The 20,477-nt window shown below is 44.7% G+C and overlaps 1 protein-coding gene across 1 annotated transcript in view; it reads left to right on the top strand.

Annotated features, from left to right (window-relative positions):
• The window catches only part of TDRD1 (tudor domain containing 1), a 144,277-nt gene that overhangs the window by 13,334 nt on the left and 110,466 nt on the right, over window positions 1-20,477 (top strand). The window contains exons 4-6 of the mRNA XM_073597607.1: window positions 7,075-7,132; window positions 13,108-13,257; window positions 14,943-15,128. Coding sequence (XP_073453708.1) covers window positions 7,075-7,132; window positions 13,108-13,257; window positions 14,943-15,128 — 394 coding nt within the window. The remainder of the gene's footprint in view (window positions 1-7,074; window positions 7,133-13,107; window positions 13,258-14,942; window positions 15,129-20,477) is intronic.

Genomic DNA, 20,477 nt, shown 5'->3' with positions numbered 1-20,477 from the left:
CATTCATCTTTCCCTTGATCCTGACTAGTCTCCCAGTTCCTGCCGCTGAAAAACATGGATGGTATTGGCCAGGTGATGAGTGGTGCCTGGTTTCCTCCAGACATGCCAAAGAGTTCCACCTTTGTTTCATAAGACCAGAGAATTTTGTTTCTCATGGTTTGAGAGTACTTCAGGTGCCTTTTTGCAAACTCCAGGTGGGCTGTCGTGTGCCTTTTTACTGAGGAGTGGCTTTCGTCTGGCCACTCTACCATACAGGCCTGATTGGTGAAATGCTGCAGAGATGGTTGTTTTTGTGGAAAGTTCTCCTCTCTCCACAGAGAAATGCTAATGTAGACAAATGGCAGGCAGATTTACCCAGTGGGTAGTGTCTGGAACAGGAAGAGTGGTCTTTGTATCTGGAGGCGTTCCAGGTTCTGTGGCGGGTTTCTTCTTCCTCAGTTGCTTCTCACGGTTGAGATTTCAGATTGGCATTTTCAGATTTGCCCAAGGGGGCATGCTGAGCCAATCTGGTAAGACTCACTTGGGCAGGGAGGAGCCGGCACGCAGCATGTGGGGACGGCAGAGACAGAGCTCCGTCCATAGATCACTAATCCTGCCTTGATCCTGGGAACAGTTTGCCCGATTTTGGTCCGAATTGCGGGCGAATGTGTGCAGGACGATTGCGGACACCTCTGAATATGGTGAAATACGGACCACCACCGCCAAAAACAATGTTTTTTTTGTGTTTGTGGTTTTTTTTTTTTTATACCTGGGCTCAAGTTCTTTGTGGTTTATGGGGAACGTGTATCTCATCTTTGGATATGTTACAGTATGTCTCCCATGTTTTTGGTGGGCTCCTGGTGGGAGGGAAGCCCTGGGGCCCTGGTATCCTCCCCTGCATTAATGGGGGGATGGGTGACCTGCGCTCAGGCTGTGCTGGAATCATTAGAAATGGAAGTAAATCTTAGAATGGTGTCATTGAATGTCAGAGGCCTCAACTCTAAATTTAAACACTCCCTAGTCTTTAACTATATCAATAAATATATAAACCACACTTGATTCTGCTGCAGGAGACTCACTTACAGGGCGCCAGGGTTCCTTATCTCAGGAAGGCCCATATTGCTGGAGCTTACCATGCCAGTTTCTTCTCCTATGCCAATGGGGTATCTACCTTGGTTACCAAAGCAATGCCCATAGCTATACAGGCGATTAAATTGGATGTTCAAAATAATAAGTGTCTGACTTTTTTATGAATTTATATGTTCCTCCTCCCTTTGCGCTTTCTTATCTAGATGATATGTTACATGCTACGTATGAGATAGCGGATGGGAGGATTTCATTTTGGGGGATTTTAATGCAGTGGCTATTCCGACTATGGATAGGCTGGGGACATCTCTTTGTACTCTGGCCCCCTTGGCGGGATGGTCTATCTATGGCTTCTGGGATGTATGGTGGTTTCATCATCTGGACACCAATGAATACTCTTGCTTCGCTGAAATGCATAAATCAATATCCAGAATAGACACTGTCCATGCTGAGGGAGATGGCCTGGAGCTAGTGAGCAAGTTTGCATATTTGCCTAGAGCACTGTCTGACCATTCTCCCATTGTACTAGACCTTAGGTTGGGACCTAAACCTGCCATTGGGGCATTTTAGCTGGTTGGTTACAAGAGGCATATGTGAAGATTAATTGTACTCAGGCTATTGGCACCTTTTGGGTTGAAAATAAGAAAGTTGGTCCCCCCCCACCCCCTACTTCAGTAGGAGGGCTTCAAACCCACTCTAAGAGTTGTTTTCATGATGGAAGTGAGTGGGTTCAAGAAGCAGCTCACCTGAGGTGAAAGAGAAGGAAGCAGAGGTGTCACTGGCAGAGGCAGAATATGTTAGGACCCTGACAAGGGCAGGATTGCTGTATTTTCTGGGGACAACTAGGGAATACTGTGCCCTCCTCACTGATCAGACCACTAAACTTCGACTTGCGGCACATATTTGAGTTGGGGGACAAGAACAGTAGACTGCTGGCGTACCTGGCCCGACCGTATTATGTCCATATATATAATGTGTATGTGACAGGCACGGGGCGGAAGTATGTGACTCATGAGATTTTTTACACAACTTTGCTCAATTTTACAGGGAACTGTATGTGAGAAAAACTGGGGGAAAAATCAAGGGGAGAAGGGGCAATTGGGACTTTATATGAAACCCACACTAGGGCAGGCTGAGTCATCAAGTGTAGAAAAATTATTGGATTTATTGATACCTCATGAAGGCAAAGCGCAATAAATGACATTCACATAAAATCAATGGATGTGGTACAGAGTCAATAAAATATGATAATAAAACCTCCTACCACCATTAACATGATTATATACGTTCTACCTTCATTATACCATACACCCACAGGTAAGAGTGTTAGGACTAGCATTTTTGCTCCCCTCTTCCTGTTGTAATTAATTACCATTAATTACTACTTTATATTATACTCTAGATACTTCCAGTTACCTGCTCCTGATGAGTGGACAAACTTCCACAAAACGCGACGAGCATTTACAATTGAGCATTTACAACAGATGACATGTCACAGCAATGATGCATCTACCATGGGCATTTTAGTGTTGTAGTCATCAACATGATGGTAATACTATATTGATTATGTATACAGATGTTGGGTGTAATGTTGACGATATTGCCATTTACCTTGTGCTACAATGTCTAACATATTACCATGTTATTATTATATGTTTTATTATCATATTTTATTGATTTTATGTGAATGTCATTTATAGCGCTTTGCCTTCATGAGGTATCAATAAATTCAATAATTTTTCTACACTTGATGACTCAGCCTGCCCTAGTGTGTGTTTCATATAAAGTCCCAATTGCCCCTTCTCCCCTTGATTTTTCCCCCTGTTTTTCTCATGTAATAAGGCATGGAGACCTGTGTAATGGATGGTCATGGTCTCATATAAAGTCCCAACACAATTCTCGTGTTTCAAGGGAACTGTATGTGTCGCGCACCTCTGGGGGGGGGGTGGGGGGGGCGTTGGAAACCTAATTATCAAATATTGATCTGCTAGTACTGACTGATGAAGACAGCACCATTCTGGAAAAAGATATTACTGTGGAGGAGGTGGCGGTGGCAGTCTCCTCTTTTGCTCCCCAGAAATCTCAAGGTCTGGATGGTCTCCCCTCGGAGTGGTACGTGACTTTTAGGGATATTTTGGCAGGTCGGATGGGAGAGGCTCTGGTGGTCCTGATCCCAAAAGGGGGGAAGGACCCTAGGTTGTGTGACTCCTACCGTCCCATCTCGCTGATGAATGTGGACACAAAAATCCTGGCCAAAATTATAGCGGGGAGGTTACAGACAGTGATATTAAAGCTTGTGAATGCAGATCAAATGGCATTAATCCCAGGTAGGTGTGCTCAAATGAATATTTGGAGACTATTTTGGAACCATCAGGCTAGACACGACAACTCTGGGACACAGGTGGTGGCTTCCTTAGACACAAAGAAGGCTTTTGACTCAGTGGAGTGGCCCTACCTGTTTCAGCTTCTGGAGTCCTATGGGTTTGGCCCTGTTTTTATCTCCTGGGTGAAACTTCTATACACCCAATCATTGGTGAGATTAGGGGTTAATGGTATTATCTTGGAGCCTTTCCCTATTTTTCGTGGGACTAGACAGGGGTGCCTATTGTCTCCACTTTGCCTTGGCCATAGAACCCCTAGCGACTAAGTTGAGGTCTAGTGATACTTTCTCTGGCCTCCGGTTTCTACAGCTGGAGGAACGCATGTCATTGTATACAGATAACATACTGCTGTATTTGCAGTATCCGGGTCCCTTGCTTTCAGCGGCCTTTGGGTTGATTCAGGAATTTGGGGACTTCTCTGTCTTCAGGATTAACTGGGCCAAGTCGTCTCTATTTCCCACTGATGAACAGGTGGTGGCCCCTACTGATTGTCCCGTTCCACTGTCTGGATCTTTTAAATATCTAGGGATTCAGATACAGCTCCCCACCTCCTAGGTTTTTGGTGCTAACTTTGACACCGAGTATAGGAGCTCTCTGGGAGAAGGTGCAAAAATGGCAGGAGCTACCACTTACAGATTGAGATTAATTTGTTTAAAATTATTTTTCTCCCTATGTTTTTGTACATCCTCTCGAACTTGCCTGTCTATGTGTCAAAACAGGTCTTCAGGAACATAGACTCTGTTGTGGTGGGATTTTTGTGGGTATCTCGAGCCCCCAGGGTTTCCATGGCCGTACTGAAATTGCCTGTTACAATGGGGGTACTGGCCCTTCTGGGTTTACGAGCCTACTTCTTTGCAACACAGCTGTCCTTCCTGCATTGGAGATTTTTTCCTCAGATCCCTAATCCTACTACGCTGCTGGAATCTGGTGGCTACTTCGCAGGAGACTCTTCTGAATATAGTCTATAGGAAGTGCCGAGTAGAAGGCTGGATTCGGTGATGGCTCTGCCTGGATGGATATTTCATATCTGCGCCCAACAAAAGAAAGATGGATCCCTATGGAATTCACCTAATGTCCCTCTGTGGTATAATGAAACCCTCAAGGAGGTTTCCAAACTGGAGGATGGGAGAGTATGGGGTTAAATATCTCCACCACATATTTCAGTAAGGTAAGCTGTGTACCTTTGCTCAGCTGAGGGAACTGTTTGGGATACCCAGGATTTAGTGTTTTCGATACACCCAGCTGCGGCAATGCGGCGGTGGCGCAGTTCGGTATAGGGGAAGTACAGGTACAGAATACCTCATTGGAAAGGGTCCTTGGGGATCCTGACCTGGTCAAAAGAGTTTCCAGATATATAGGGAGGTGGGCCCAGGGGACTCCAGGTTGATAGCAAGGGCCAGGTCTTGTTGGGAAATGTTTATGCTAGAATTGTCTGTGGAGCTGTGGCAGGAGGCATTGGATACTTATCTGGGCTCTGTCATCTCTTCAACGGATTGGATGATACAGCTACGATACCTCCATCAGATGTATTATACACCGGTCAGACTATTCCATATGCACAGGAGAGACTCCGCTACTTGCCATAAATGTTTGGGGGCGGGTGGCTCTTTTGTTCACATGGTGTGGAAATGTGCCAAGGTGAGACCATTGTGGTCTATGGTGACTGAATTTATAGCGGACACCTTCGACCTTCCCAATATATGCTCCCCCTTGAGATGCCTCTTGGGATTTTTTGACCAAGAGGTGTTAAATGATGTTTCACCTACCCGATATTCTGTATGTGTATATTGTCTCTGCTGAATAAAGTTTTGAATAGAAAAACCAGCTTCTCGTTCCACCATTTCTTGGTAGCTCAGATCATTAATCCAAGCTTATGGTCTAATGGATCAGGTACCACATTATCCTGTCAATACAGGCTCCCCTAGATCTGTAGGTACATTTTGTGTTCTTTTGTTTCTTAGATCTGCAAAGCTACCACCTAACCATATGCTATACAACTTTCCTTTTAGATTTACCAAAAACCATATAATACGAGGTCATACCTAAACAACACTTTCAATTCGTATCCAATCAGGCAGGCCCTTGCACTACAAACAAATAGCAACCACCAAAACCTAGAACTGGCCTTTGCAGCAAGGAGCACGTGGAAAGGCGACACATGTCAAAAAAAAAAAAAGCTAACAAAAATTCCCAGCTCACTTACCAGCCACCCTGCAACAAACCAAATTGACCCTGTCTAACAGTTCACGTTAAAACCCAAGGGGTTTAATTTTCACACATTTGCGAATACATGTGTAAGCTGCATCGGCTACGGCACCCCAGTGCACTGCAGTCCTAACACTATAATTTTAATTGTCTCCTGAGTTGAAGCACATATATAATAATGGATAGATTAAGGGCAGGTATGCCTGGAGGGAGCCCACCCTTGGGTTGGCTACCACCTTTTCCTGCCAAGGCACACTCCTCTGTATCTGTAAGGCCCCGGCCATAGACTGAATCTGAACTGGCCGAGATTCGAACCATTAATGGGCAGGCTGAATGTACCAAGTTGTTCAGTCAACTTGGTTACTACCAGCCTGCAGGATTCACTTGCGATTATCGCAAGTGGCTGCTATAGCGGCTAGCGATGATCACTGTCTTCTCAGCAAGAGGGATTCCCATGTTGGGACAGTTTGTGTTGATGGTGGAATCGTGAAAATTTCCTGGGTTTCAGGAAAGAAATTTGCACCGTCTATGGCCGGCCTAAGTGCCTTTTGTGTTCTTTTGTTTGAAGCTTTTGTTTCTTGTATCTACAAAGCTGCCACTTAGCCATACATTATACAATTTTCTTGTACAATTTTCCTTTAGATTTACCAAAAACCTTTATAATATAAGGTCATACCTAAAAAACACTTTAATTTCGTATCCAATCAGGCAGGCCCTTGCACTATATAATTGAAGGTAAATCTAAATGAAATTGCACTTAAACTGTACAAGAAAAGTGTATAATCTATGCCTGGCTTAATGTTAACTCGTTCTATAGGTTTTACCAGATGGACTGTTCTACCTCATCTGATGTCAACTTTGGGCATAAGATACTTCAGTTATCTCTTTGAGCTGCAGGCTTCCCCAGCTGTCTGTTTACGTTGGAGCTGTTAGCCATTTTTTTGCTGTGTCGCCCACTTCTTAGTTGAAGTGCTTTTGGACATTCTGAAGGTTTCAGACTTCTGTGTCAATCAATGGATGAGAAAGAAAACCGTATTTTTGCATTTACCATTCAATTCTTTTCTTGCAGTCCATTTAGGAACACAGGACCCACCACCCCAATGTGTCTATGGACATGTTCTTTGTTCTGCTTTGCCACTAATGGCATGCTGGTTGTAGGAGGGGTTATGACCAGGGCCTACAGTTTTCTCTTTGCCCGTGTCCATTTCTCTTGTAGGTGGCAGTAAACCCCAAGGTGAATGGCTTCCTGTGTCTATTAGTGGACTCCAAGAAAGAAGGAAGTACAAAATTCCTGTTTTAGTCTAAAGTAAGAGGATATGTACAAAAAAATACTGTACGTTCCCTATAACTTGCAAGTCATTTTTTACTTTTTACAATGGGTTAATTGCATTTATGTCAATTTCTTTTAAATTATTAATTTCAGGAAATGGACTGATGAGGAGAAATCTCATAATGACAGAGAGGCAAAAGCCTTCACAAAGGTAAACCTTCGTGTTTTTTTTTTTTTTTTTTTTTTTAAATGTAAAATAACAAACATGTCATACTTGCCTCCACTGTGCAACTTGTTTTGCACAGAGTGGCCCTGATCGTCCTCTTCTGGGGTCCCCCGGCGGCTCTTGCGGCACCTCCCCGCATCAGATAACCCCCTAGGAGAAGCGCTCTCCTGGGCGGGTTACCCTGCGGGCATGCTCCCTAGCCAAGCATTCGGCTTCACTAGACACGAATGCTGGACTTAGCCCTGCGCCCGCATCATTGGATTTGATCGACAGCAGCGGGAGCCAATGGCTGCACTGCTATCAATCTATCCATTCAAGAGCCGGGACCCCATGCAGAGAGAGGCAACGTGTCTCCGCTGATGGAAATACGGGGCTCAGGTAAGTAAAACAGGGTGGGGGGGGTCACTGCCAGGTGTTTTTTCACCTTAATGCATAGGATGCATATTGACGTCATCGCGGCTTCGGCCAATGACGACGACGGAGCCTGTGAACCCAGAAGTAACTGGTGAAAGATGTCGTCCCGTGGGAGCTGTGTGTGGGTGGCACTGCAGGGCATTGTTCTAAGATAAGTATTTCATAATGAGCTAGTATACTAGCTCATTGTGCCTTTTGTCGTGCAGGTTTTTTTTTTTTCTTTGGTGAACAACTTGCTGCTCGCCATATAGCAAAATGACGTTGGCAAAGTGGTTGTGTTATCCTGATTGGATGTCATAGGACGTGGTCAGGATAACAAGCCGCTGCGTGCCCCCAGAGGTGCGCATCGCGGCAATCGTTGCCGCGTGTCAGTCTGACACACTGCAACTCCGATCTAGGTAAAGTCTCTGATAGAGACTCTTTACCACATGATCAACCGAGTCCAATCGCGATGTAAACAGGAAGCGCCGTTGATTGGCTTTTCATCACTCGTGTCTGACAGACGCGAGTAGAGGAGAGCCAATCGGCTGCTCTGACGGGGGGGGTGTCTATGCTGAGCCCCACCTCGGATGCCCGCCCAGGACCACCAGGTATGCCACCCTAGATCACCAGGGAAGTGCCCAGGCAGCTGCCAATTGGTGCCAATGAAAAATGCCTACCAGTGATGCCTATCAGTGAAATCTGTCAGTGCCAGCCGTAAGTACCCATCAGTGCAGCCCATCAGTGTCGCCTATGAGTGCCTATCGGTGCCGCCTATCGATGCCTATCAGTGCCGAAATATCAGTGCCCATCAGTGAAGGAGAAAACGTACTTATTTACAAAAATTTTATAACAAAAACAAAGAAACATTTTTTTTCCCCCAAATTTTCGGTCTTTTTTTATAAGGCTCGCACCGCATTCCTGTTCAATTCACATGCGATTCAGTGTGGTGCGATTTGTGCCTATTCTTTTTGAATGGGCTCAAATCATACTGCATCTCACCAAAGATGTGCATGCAGCATTTTTCTAAACACACTGTAACCATATTGCATGGTGTTTTGTACCATGCGATCTGGTGCCAACAAATACACTGTGTTTGCGACCCACGTTTAGAGATTATCGGTAAGATTACCACGTTTCCTGCCCCGCATTAGTGTGAATCTAACCTTAAAGAGAAAAGTCAGGCTATGCAATGTAGTGGGAGTGTGGTATTCTCTGGAGGGGATTGTATGGAATTACAAAAATTTGGCAGGGAAATCAGTTGACATCTATGTATTTCAGCTGTGTAGTTTGGTTGGTGTTCCGTTTTAATCTTATGCTGACAGGCAAGATATAGAGGACATTCTGGTCTTAATAAAGTTTATTAACTGGTGACACTGACATCTGTCACACCTTACTCCAGGTATAATCCTGCTGTCATCGCAATCTTTTTCGGTTTTTCTTTTTTTTTTTTTTTTCTCAGTCTCTGTTTTAAATGAACGAGTGATGTTTAATGAACGCTCAGCAGATACAAAATGAACACATTTTTGTAGCTATGTAATCACTGTTAGATCATGAAATTTTATTTATTGCAAGCAATGCAAATAACTGAATTCTTCCTGGTATCTGCCTCTTGCAGTCCATGTACAGCAGGGTTGGAATAGTAGTGGAAGCAAGCAAGGAGCGAATTAGTTTTATGTTCTGACGACAGGCATGCTGATAGAAGGAAAAATCAGAGTGGCAGAGATGAGGTCATCCTTGTGTTTCTTCTCCTTTCAATGTTCATTCACAGGCTTGGAACAGGTCCAGAATGACCTGGGCTCAAAGGAAGGGAGTTATATGATGATGGCAATTTCCAAAATATACAATGTTTGAGGTGGGGCGCTGATTGTAGTACACTACAGGAGGTACCATCCCTACATGATCCGACAAAAAAATATAACAATTGGACTTTGATTTTTTTTCCTCCAGTAGTGAATATATGATTCATCCACACAAAGAAGTGAATATAAAACTTAAACAATATTTTATTACAGTTTAGTATACAAAATTTGCCAAAAAGCACATTAAAACCGGAATATTACAGGAGTTTAAATTGTTAACACAATACAGATTAGAGGCAGATCTATACGTTTTGCAGAACAAATAGTGATGTGTTATGGCGGATATATTCACTACTGGGGGCACAGTCCCATTGTTATATCTTTTTTTTTTCTGTCTTATGTAATGATGGCCATCAGACTGCAGACATTAGCAGCAGAAATAAAGTATTGTGGGGTAAATCTCTAAGTTGAAGGTGATTATTGCAGTAGAAACGGTTATTTTGGTTTATCTTTTATGGGTTATTTATCTTATTTTTAGCTACTGTTCTTCTAAAGCCTAAACGCAGCCAAAATAAAATGCAGAAAAATCATCACAAGGGACATAACTTAGTAAGATGTGTCCTTTGTGCTGATGCCTCTTCTATTAGGTGAAATCCTTCTCTGTACATCACCCCCACCTCTGCCACTGTAATAATTTAGTGCGTCAGGGGTTAGTACAGCTAAGGGACTGTCGAGGGATCTCGTCTAGGGTGCCCGACTATGCCCTCCTCTTTATTCCCAGCGGCACTACAGCTTCTTTGCATGGAAGGTGATCTAAGAATGGAGGGCTGGTGGATGATTGAAAGGTCCACCCATTCCATTCGTAAATTGTTTCATACATAGGTGTAGTATGGTATGTATTCAAGCAGTATCTAAGTGCCAAACTACAGTATTGTAAACAAACATATTGTACTAAGCTATCTAAACAAAAGATATATGGGAACTTCAGCCAGACAGATTAAATATTTTCTTTATCTTACATCACGGGACACAGAGCAGCATAATAATGACTAATTGGGTTATACGCTACCTTTAGGTGATTGGACAACCAATTGGCAACCAATAGTAAGACGGTTCCTCCCATATAACCCCTCCTATACAGCAAGTACCTCAGTTTTTTCGCCAGTGTCTTGAAGGTTTTACCAGGTGGATGTTAGATCTCAGAAGGAGACTGTTTTTGGCCACAGCGTGTTGCAGAAAGCTTTATAAGTCTCTAGCCCATTGGGCTTAGGGATATGGTGCCCCCCCCCCCCCCCTCAGGTGCATTGCTTTAGGATATCCCAATTAGTCATTATTATGCTGCTCTGTGTCTCGTGATGTACGATAAAGAAAAATGGATTTTTAATACAGCTTACCTGTAAAATCCTTTTCTTGAAGTACATCACGGGACACAGAGGTCTCTCCCCTCTTTTCTGGGATCGTCATTGCTTGCTACAAAACTGAGGTACTTCCTGTATAGGAGGGGTTATATGGGAGGAACCGTCTTACTATTGGTTGCCAGTGTCCAATCACCTAAAGGTAGCGTATAACCCAATTATTCATTATCATGCTGCTCTGTGTCCCGTGATGTACTTCAAGAAAAGGATTTTACAGGTAAGCTGTATTAAAAATCCATTTATTACTGATAAAGAACAGTATATGTAATTTCTTATGCAATCCAAGCACCCCTTCTGCACATTGCATGACCTATATGACCCAATTATTCAGAGCCTGCAGATTTTCAGCTTTGTGTGTCGCTTTCATCAACATACTGTATTTCAGAGATTGTGCTCTCTCCACCTGGCAAACCTGAATTAAAAGATAGCAATAGTTAGAGCCATCTGTCCCTCTTCCTACCCTTGCCCTACCTATTGCATACTCAGATCTGACGACAACCTCCTCTTCTGGAGTTGCTTCCCTTTGCGGCTATAAAAACCTTTCCACAAGATTTTGGTGGGAATTTGTGCCAATTTGTGACACCAGGGACTGATGTTGGATGAGAAGACCTTGTTCTCAATCTGTGTTCTAATGTATCCCAAAAGGGTTACATAGGGTTAAGGTCAGAGCACTGTACAGGCCACTTGCATTCCTTTATAGCAGACTGGTTAAACAAAACTATATTGTCAAAAGTATTGGGATGCCTGCCTTTACACGCACATGAACTTTAATGGCATCCCAGTCTTAGTCCGTAGGGTTCAATATTGAGTCGGCCCACCCTTTGCAGCTAGACCAGCTTGAACTCTTCTGGGAAGGCTGTCCACAAGGTTTAGGAGTGTGTCTATGGGAATGTTTGACCATTCTTACAGAAGCGCATTTGTGAGGTCAGGCAATGTTGGAAAAGGGCTGGCTGCAGTCTCCGCTCTAATTCATCCCAAAGGTGTTCTATCTGGTTGAGCTCAGGACTCTGTGAAGGCCAGTCAAGTTCCTCCACCCCAAACTCGCTCATCCATGTCTTTTATGGACCTTGCTTTTTGCACCTGTTCCAACATGACTGCGCACAAGTGCACAAACAAGATCCATAAAGACATGGATGAGCGAGTTTGGGATGGAGGAAAATGACTGCCCTGCGCAGAGTCCTAACATCAACCCGATTAGAATTCCTTTTTGATGAATTAGAGCAGAGACTGTGAGTCAGGTCTTCTCGTCCAACATCAATGCCTGACCTCACAAATGCACTTCTGGAAGAATGGTCAAACATTCCCATAGACCAGTGGTCATCAACCCTGTCCTCAGGGCCCACTAACAGGCCAGGTTTTATGTATTACCTTGGGGAGATGCAGACTAGAATGCTGCAATCACTGAGCAGCAAATGATATCACTTGTGATGTATTTCAGTTATCTTGCAAACCTGGCCTGTTAGTGGGCCCTGAGGACAGGGTTGATGACCACTGCCATAGACACACTCCTAAACCTTGTGAACAGCCTTCCCAGTAGAGTTGAAGCTGTTATAGCTGCAAAGGGTGGGCCAACTCAAAATTGAACCTTACAGACTAAAGCCTCATAGACTCGATCAGATTTTCGGACAAACGTTCGTCTGTTTTTTGTTGCATGCTAGTCTCGTCAAAACGAAGAGGTTACTCGCCATACAAAAATTCTCGTACGACAAAATACAACTTCAGAAGTGACGTAATGTGTTGCTAGTTTTTTATGTATTCTTTAGTTTCTGAGCATGCTTAGTCTTGCTGTTAAGATTTTTTTTCAGATGAAAACGTACTAATTAAACGAAAATTGGACGTCGTGTTCACATCCGACAAAAATTTTATAGTCTGCACATCCAGCTTTTGTCATACACAAAATCAAAATCAGTTGTTGAAAGCACCATACTAACGATCCAAAAATCGGCACAAAATTTTACTTCCGATTTTCGTATTGTGTGTACGGCCCTTAAGACTGGGATGCTATCAGAGTTTATGTGCATGTAAAGGCAGGTGTCCCACTACTTTTGACAATATATTGTATGTCATTATGGAGCTGGCTTCCTGGCTCAAAGTCTTGCTAAACGGAAACGGGCCTTTCCCAAATTACCACACGGTTAGAGGTGCACAATTGTTTAAAATGTCTTTTGTTTCCATTTTTTAAAAAAGAAAGATGTTTATTTAAAACAAATGCAGCCACATTTTATTTTTATATAAGATTTTTTCAGACAGTGGTTTATTCCAGAATCAATTTTGCTCCTTTTACTTTGTGGCTTGTATCTTTGATCTTTTAGCATGTCTTGCAGCTCATTTAACTGTCCTCCTCTTGTAGCCTTCAGGTATTTCAGTTTCTACACCCAGTAAAAAAGAAGATGGAAGGCGGCTCATGCTGTGTGACTTGAACTTGGAGACCCTTTGTGAAGAAACAGAGATACAGGTGGTTGCTTTATACATGCTGTGCACATTTTCATGTGTTTTTCAGGTAAACTTCGGGTCTTTAAAAGTGACCTGCAGCTCACAGCTGCAACCACAGCCCCTTTGTATGGCTGTAGTCTAAAGGTCATACCAGACTGAATCCTGGCCATAAAATTACTTTTATTGTATTCTTACATTACATGACACAGGCTTGATATTCAGACTCTGGGTTATGGGCTGCTACCTTCAGGTGATCGGACAGTGGCAAAAGTTTTGCGGGGCATGCCCCCTTAGGTGTGAGTCCTCATTTTTTTGCTGGTGGCCTTGGGTGATGGACCTGTTCTACTTTATGGAGTGATCTATGCTTATATGGATGATGTCTTCTCAGATGAAACGCGTCGGGTCGAGCCTTCTGATTCCATTGCGTTAATTTTCCTGTTATACAAGTGTTGTTGTTTTTACTCAAATGTGAGTGTTTTCTACTATTTTTTAAATAAATTTCATGTTAAGCGGATTCACACTATGTGGAATTTTTATTTCGTTTATGACTAAAAACTGTGAACCCATGCAACGGATTCTACCTCAGACTTTTGCTCTTGTGATGTGTATCCCCTGGAGGAAAGTGTGGCTACCATCTTCCAGTGTCAAACATCCCTAAATGTTGACGTTCCCAATTATCGGTGCATTGTCACCACAAAGCTTTGACGACTCATTTGGCATATGCCTTGTTGAGTCCATATGCTCTGGTAAGCCTCAGTTTTATCAGTGGTGGTTTCTCCCATTACATTATTTTCACGCATTATTGTGTCCATACCTGGAGGTTGATATCTATTCACCGGGATCAACACTTAAACACTTTTTTGCTGTTTTTTTTCACTTATTATTTTTTGGACTATATTTTATTGTTTTCACTCACTTTTCACAGTGTGGACTTTACATTTTATTAATTTTGCCCTTCCTATTTTGTGTACATTAGTCATTGCCATATGGTTTAACACCAATTTTATTCAGCACTGCACTTTTCTTTATTTTGTTATTTGCAGTTGTCATTTGTTGTGCTGGCTGCTTTTTTATGTTTTGACAGCGCAATTTTCTAGTCCTCTATAAATGCAACTTTTGTTGTGAGGTTCTTGGCACAGCACTATGAGTTGGGTCTGTTGCCCCCCTGTTACTGTTGATCCTGTTGGTACAATTTGGTTTGCCTTATTGTTGCCCATGCTTCTCTGTTTCATTGCTTGGAGACATCCCAGGGTCTATGAATATCAAGCCCGTGTCCTGTACTATTCGAATAAGAAAAGAGGAATTTTGACTTGCCTGTATATTCCATATATTGGAGACCTGTTGTGGACACAGGCCACCCTCCCCTCTGTTCCTGTGTTAATCTGCATTGCTTGCTAAAAAAAAACCTCAGAACTTGTGGTGTAGGGTTCTAGGGGGATGCCCAGGGGGCGTGTCCTCGAAGCTGATACCAGTCTGTAACCCAGGGACTATGAATATCAAGCCTGTGTCCTGTACTGTAACCCAAGATAGTGAATTTTAAGGAAAGTCAAAATTAAATTTAAGGTTTGGTCCTCTTTAGTAGCATTTTTCATTTTGTAAATCTTCACCAGTCTACATGAGAAGGGTAGCTGAAGGAATGCTAAATGAGGTGTGCTTAAAAACTCATATGTAGCAGGTGTTTGAATAGAGCTTGAATTTCATTTTAACTTGACATTTGGACCCCCCCCCCCCCCCCCCTTTTTATATTTTCAGGGTTGTGTTACGGAGTTTTCAAGCCCAACTAATTTCTTTGTCCAAGATTGCAGTTCAAAATCAGTAGAAAAGATCATAAAGATTTCAGTCCTGCTGAACAACATCTATTCATCCCTGGAGAATGTAAGGAAGGACTATATACCGGTTATTCAGGAGGTTTGTGCAGCAAAGTATTCCCAGGATCAGGTAAACCACAGCACTGACACTAATCCGTCATTCGTGTCCATCGAAGCATAATTTTTGTGTGGTGTTTTTTTTTTTTTTTTTTTTTTTATTGGCACACCTTTTACATCCTTCAGAAATAGATTTTTGTTTTATTATAATGTAAGTCCTGTCTCCAATAATACTTTTAGGTGGTTATGTACAGTGCTTTTCATCACCCTTGGACCTTTGTCCAGTTATTCATTCAGGGGCAGCCCAGTGGTTACTTATGCAAAATACTGAACATCAGGGAAAACCCTATAACAAAGCAAACAGAATATTGGCATGCATTAAAAAGGGGATCACCTCCAAAGATAAAATAATTCTCCTACTCTACAAGACTCTGGTCCGGCCGCACCTAGAGTATGCTGTCCAGTTCTGGGCACCAGTCCTCAGGAAGGATGTACTGGAAATGGAGTGAGTACAAAGAAGGGCAACTAAGCTAATAAAGGGTCTGGAGCAGGGGTCCTCAAACTACGGCCCGCGGGCCGAATCCGGCCCTCCAGCATTTTTTATCCAGCCCGCGGACTGCCCCTTTAACATCGCAGCACTCCCCCTGCCCTCTGCTACTTTTATCACACAGGACGGGAAACATGACAGGTCTGGACAAAGGACCTTTTGTGTTAAGCAGGTGATTGGTTACTAGGCGATCCCAGGAATCAATCACCTGCCTTTCACTTGCAAAGTCCCGCCCTTTGTCCGGACCTACCATGCTTCGTGTCTTGTGTGATACAGGTAACAGAGGGGAGTGGGAGTGCTGTGATATTATACAAGGGGCAGCAGTGTAATATCAATGAGGGGAGTCTGTGATATGGGGGGATCTGTGATAGATCTGTGATATGGGGGAGTCTGTGATATGGGGGGGATCTGTGATGGGGAGTCTGTTATGGGGGGGATCTGTGATGGCGGAGTCTGTTATGGGGGGATCTGTGATATGGGGGGATCTGTGATGGCGGAGTCTGTTATGGGGGGATCTGTGATGGCGGAGTCTGCTATGTGGGGGACTGTGCTATGTGGGGGACTGATATGGGGGGATCTGTGATGGGGGGGAACTGTGATATGGGGGGATCTGTGATGGCGGAGTCTGTTATGGGGAAAGTCTGTGATGGGGCGTCTGTAAGGGGGAAGTATGTGATATGGGGGAATCTGTTATGTGGGGCTTTGTGATGGAGAGGAGTTTGTGTTGGGGGGGCTTTGTGATGGGGGGGATCTGTCATGGGGGGGGCTTTGTTATGGGGTGAGTCTGTGATGGGGAGGAGGGGTCTGTGATTAGGAGTGGTTCTGTAATGAGGGGAGTCTGTAAAATACTGATAAGTTCATATTGATTACAATTGTTCTTTATTTTAAATATTGTACTGTTTTTTTTCCTGGTTTTTTTTTTTTTTTTTTTTTTTTTTTTTTTTTGCACTACAAATAAGATGTGTGCATAGGAATTAGTTCATATTTTTTAAACTATAGTGCGGCCCCCCAACAGTCTGAGGGATCGTGAACTGGCCCCCTGTCTAAAAAGTTTGAGGACCCCTGGTCTGGAGGATATTAGTTATGAGGAAAGGTTGCGGGCACTGAACTTATTCTCTCTGGAGAAGAGACACTTGAGAGGGGATATGATTTCAATTTATAAATACCATACTGGTGACCCCCACAAGAGGGTTAAAACTTTTTCGCAGGGGGCGTGGCTTAGCGATGGCCGAGTAAAGACGTGAGCTGAAGGAGCTCCGGGCCCGTTCCGCGCTTCACCTGCCAAACATCCCTCTTCTTCAGCAGGTGAACACGGCATGTCCACCTCTAAACACTACAGGACAAGAGCGAAAATCAAAAGAACCGGAACCCCGATCCCACAGCACGGGATAAGAAGGTTTCTAAGAGACAGGCAGGAGACGTCCCCAGGCGCCATTGCAGCTGCACCACGTACACACGGTACGGAGAGGCACACTCCTGTGACACAGACACTCTCCCCAGATAGCGATATGGAAGCAGATCCACACATGGAGACCCCAGCTGCATTCAGAGCGGTGCCTGCAACCCCCTCACACAGCCAGATAAGGATAGAAGATGACCTCCGCGCAATGCTGCAGGCTCTCCCTACCAGGGCTGACATTGAGGCCCTGATCCAACGTGTGGAAGAAGCACACAACAAGGATATACAGGAGATCAGGTCAGAACTGCACACGATTAACCACCGAGTGTCCGCTGGGGAAACCCAGACCACCACATTAGAATCCAGAGTTCTATCCCTGGAACAAGCCCAAGAATCACACAATATGGAATTACAAGAAATGCAGCTGCATATCGAAGAAATGGAAGACCGTAGCCGCCGCAACAACCTTAGGCTGCGGGGGATCCCGGAGGCAACGGGACCAGAGGACCTGGCGGAGACAGTAACAGCCATATTTCAGAGACTCCTGGAAAACCCCGCACCCTCTTTGGAAATTGACAGGGTCCACCGTACCCTTGGACCAAAATCCACAGACCCGGCTAGACCCCGAGATGTCCTATGCCGATTGCACCGATACGCTCAAAAAGAAACCATACTACGCAACGCTTGGGGCAGCGGAGACATAGAATTCGACGGAGCACAAATTCAAATCCTACCGGATATATCCAGAGCTACCCTCCAACGCAGAGCGATGCTAAAACCCCTGTTGGAAGCTGCGAGGCAACATGGATACACTTACAGATGGGGGTACCCTCTGGCAGTGATCTTTCGATCCAACCAGTCCTCATTCACACTGCGGTCGCCGGCGGATCTCCCTGCCTGCTTCACTTTCATGGGGTTTGACCCGATCCCAATACCCAACTGGCTGCTGAAAATCCCGAGACCGACAGGCCGTGCGGGACCCCTGCCGCCTGGATACAGCCTGCCACCAAGATCCCAGAGAAATCGGGGCCGTTCTAGAGTCACCAACAACAATGGTTCACGTGAGTCTTGACTTTTGTACATGACCGGTTAAAAAGATATAGGAGGCGGGCATAGTTATGTTATACCTTTCTATGTTTTACCATGGGGGCTCTCCCCTGGTACCAAGTTCTCCGGGACACTCACTCACTCAGCACCCACCTTGCTCACCACACAGACCTGGTTGAGGCGAGTGGCCAACACATTAAAAGTAGGGGAGAACGGAGGGGTTGGGAGCTGCCCCCCCCTCATCGCCATCTCCAATATGTACACTGTAAGCCAGAATTCTAAATAATGCCAACAGCCTCCTATACCACTGCCAGGTCACCCCGAACTATGAAAGGACCATGTGTATGTTGCTATACTAGGGCCAAGTTACAGTTTAAGTTCAGCCTAGGCAACCCCACACGGTCAGAAAGGGATGAGCAAGAGGGGTCCCCCCATAACCTCCCCAACCGTAAGGTACATCTAAAGATTGTCTCATGAGACGCTGCATCTGGAGCAAGTACCCGCAGTCAACCAATCAGAGGATTTCCCCCACCCCAACACGAACTACGCGTCAAGATAGTAATCTCAAATGATGACATACTCAAAGCGACCACGCTAACACACGATATATAACGGAGGGGCACAGGCGGAAGATCTGACTTCTTCCACCCGGCAACTAAGCCCACATCACACAATTTAACTGCGGACCGTCCAGGAAGCCTCACGACTATTGACAAAGAGAACCGTCGAAGTTTGATCTCTGCGCATACCATGCATGTATAAGAGGAGACGCTGGCTAGGTTTCAAACGGGAGAGTGGAGCTTCCATGGGGTGGTCATGTGTTGGAAGCTGATGGGGGCAGGGGTTGCCAGGGGGGGTTTTTTCCAGGACATAATTCCTCCACCCCGCCAATGGCCATCGACGCGCGGACTGCACGTTACCAAGGGAGGGGGATGTCGGCGGGCGGTTGGTTGGGTTCCGGGGGGTGAGGGATATGAGGTTCCACACCGGAGATTGGTTCTAGTTACTGTTTTAACTACATGCCTGAACTGCTTTCCTATATCACCATACAAGTATTGCAGTCTGTATTAAGACATGTTAGCAATGTTATGTAGAAGTGTTGTTTTCTGAGGTTATGATACATGTTCATCTCTTGTCAAAGACATACATGTCAGTGTTGCACCTGCCTACATCTATTTATACACCAAGGTGGGGGGAGGGCGGGCGGCGCCCGGATACCTCCCAGGTCCCTCGCTGATCACACTCCCACTTAGGCACACGCTCAACACGCAGACTACCCTGCAGAGCGTATAAGCGAGTTTTTGCTACCCTAGTTAGGAGCTTGAGACGCTGATTGAAAGTCTCTTACTCTCACCTCTATTTCTTCTCTGATTTCTTATACTTACCTGTTTCCCCACTACCCCCTTCCTGTTCACAACCCCACCATCTACTATCCTTTCTCCCCCCCCCCCCCCCCCCCCAATCCCCAGGACCATGGACGAACTCCACATCGTGACTTTAAACGCAAAAGGACTTAATGTCCCAGAAAAAAGAAGAATGCTACAAAATGATATGAGACGCATGAAAGCAGACATAGTTCTGCTACAAGAAACTCACTTCCGGGAAAATGCTTTTCCCATCCTAAAAAACAGACACTATCCGACGGTATACCACTCCACATATTCGGAGGCCAAATCAAGAGGGGTATCCATTCAGATATCAGCCAAAATACCCTGGTCCTTGACTGATATAAAGACAGACCCGGAAGGAAGATACCTCTTCCTCAAGGGCATGATAGGTGATGTGAAGGTGACTATAGCCAATCTATACGCCCCCAACTGCCACCAAGACGTCTTTATCAAGAAACATTTGAAACTCCTCCAAACATTCACAGAAGGCCAACTCATTGTGGGCGGAGATTTAAATGTCCCCCTTCTCCCTTCAGAAGACACCTCAACGGGAACATCCTCCACACACAAAAACACACGTAGAACTATTTACTCGGCCCTACATGAGACCCAATTAATAGACACTTGGCGGCTCTTACACCCCGGAGAACGGGACTATACTTTTTTCTCCCGACCGCACCAATCATACTCACGTATAGACTACCTTTTGATCCCCCATAGACAACTCCAAGCAGTCAAAAACACCACTATAGGCTCCATAACATGGTCAGACCATGCCCCAGTCATGATGCGCTATGCTCTGACAGACTTCTGCAAAGGACAGAGGAGTCCTTGGAGACTGAACGAGAGCCTACTGCAAGACCAGGAGACGCTTACAGCTGTCACCAAAGAGATAACACACTACTTCCAAGACAACCACACCACAGACAATAACAAGGGCCTCGTATGGGAAGCCCACAAGGCAGTGATAAGAGGTATCCTTATACAACATGGCTCACGAATTAAGAAGCAGAGGACTGAACAAATGACCCTACTGATAAA

The sequence above is a fragment of the Aquarana catesbeiana genome, linkage group LG08 (genome assembly GCF_042186555.1).
Source record: "Aquarana catesbeiana isolate 2022-GZ linkage group LG08, ASM4218655v1, whole genome shotgun sequence".
Taxonomy (NCBI): domain Eukaryota; kingdom Metazoa; phylum Chordata; class Amphibia; order Anura; family Ranidae; genus Aquarana; species Aquarana catesbeiana.
This window is presented reverse-complemented; position numbering and strand designations above follow the sequence as displayed.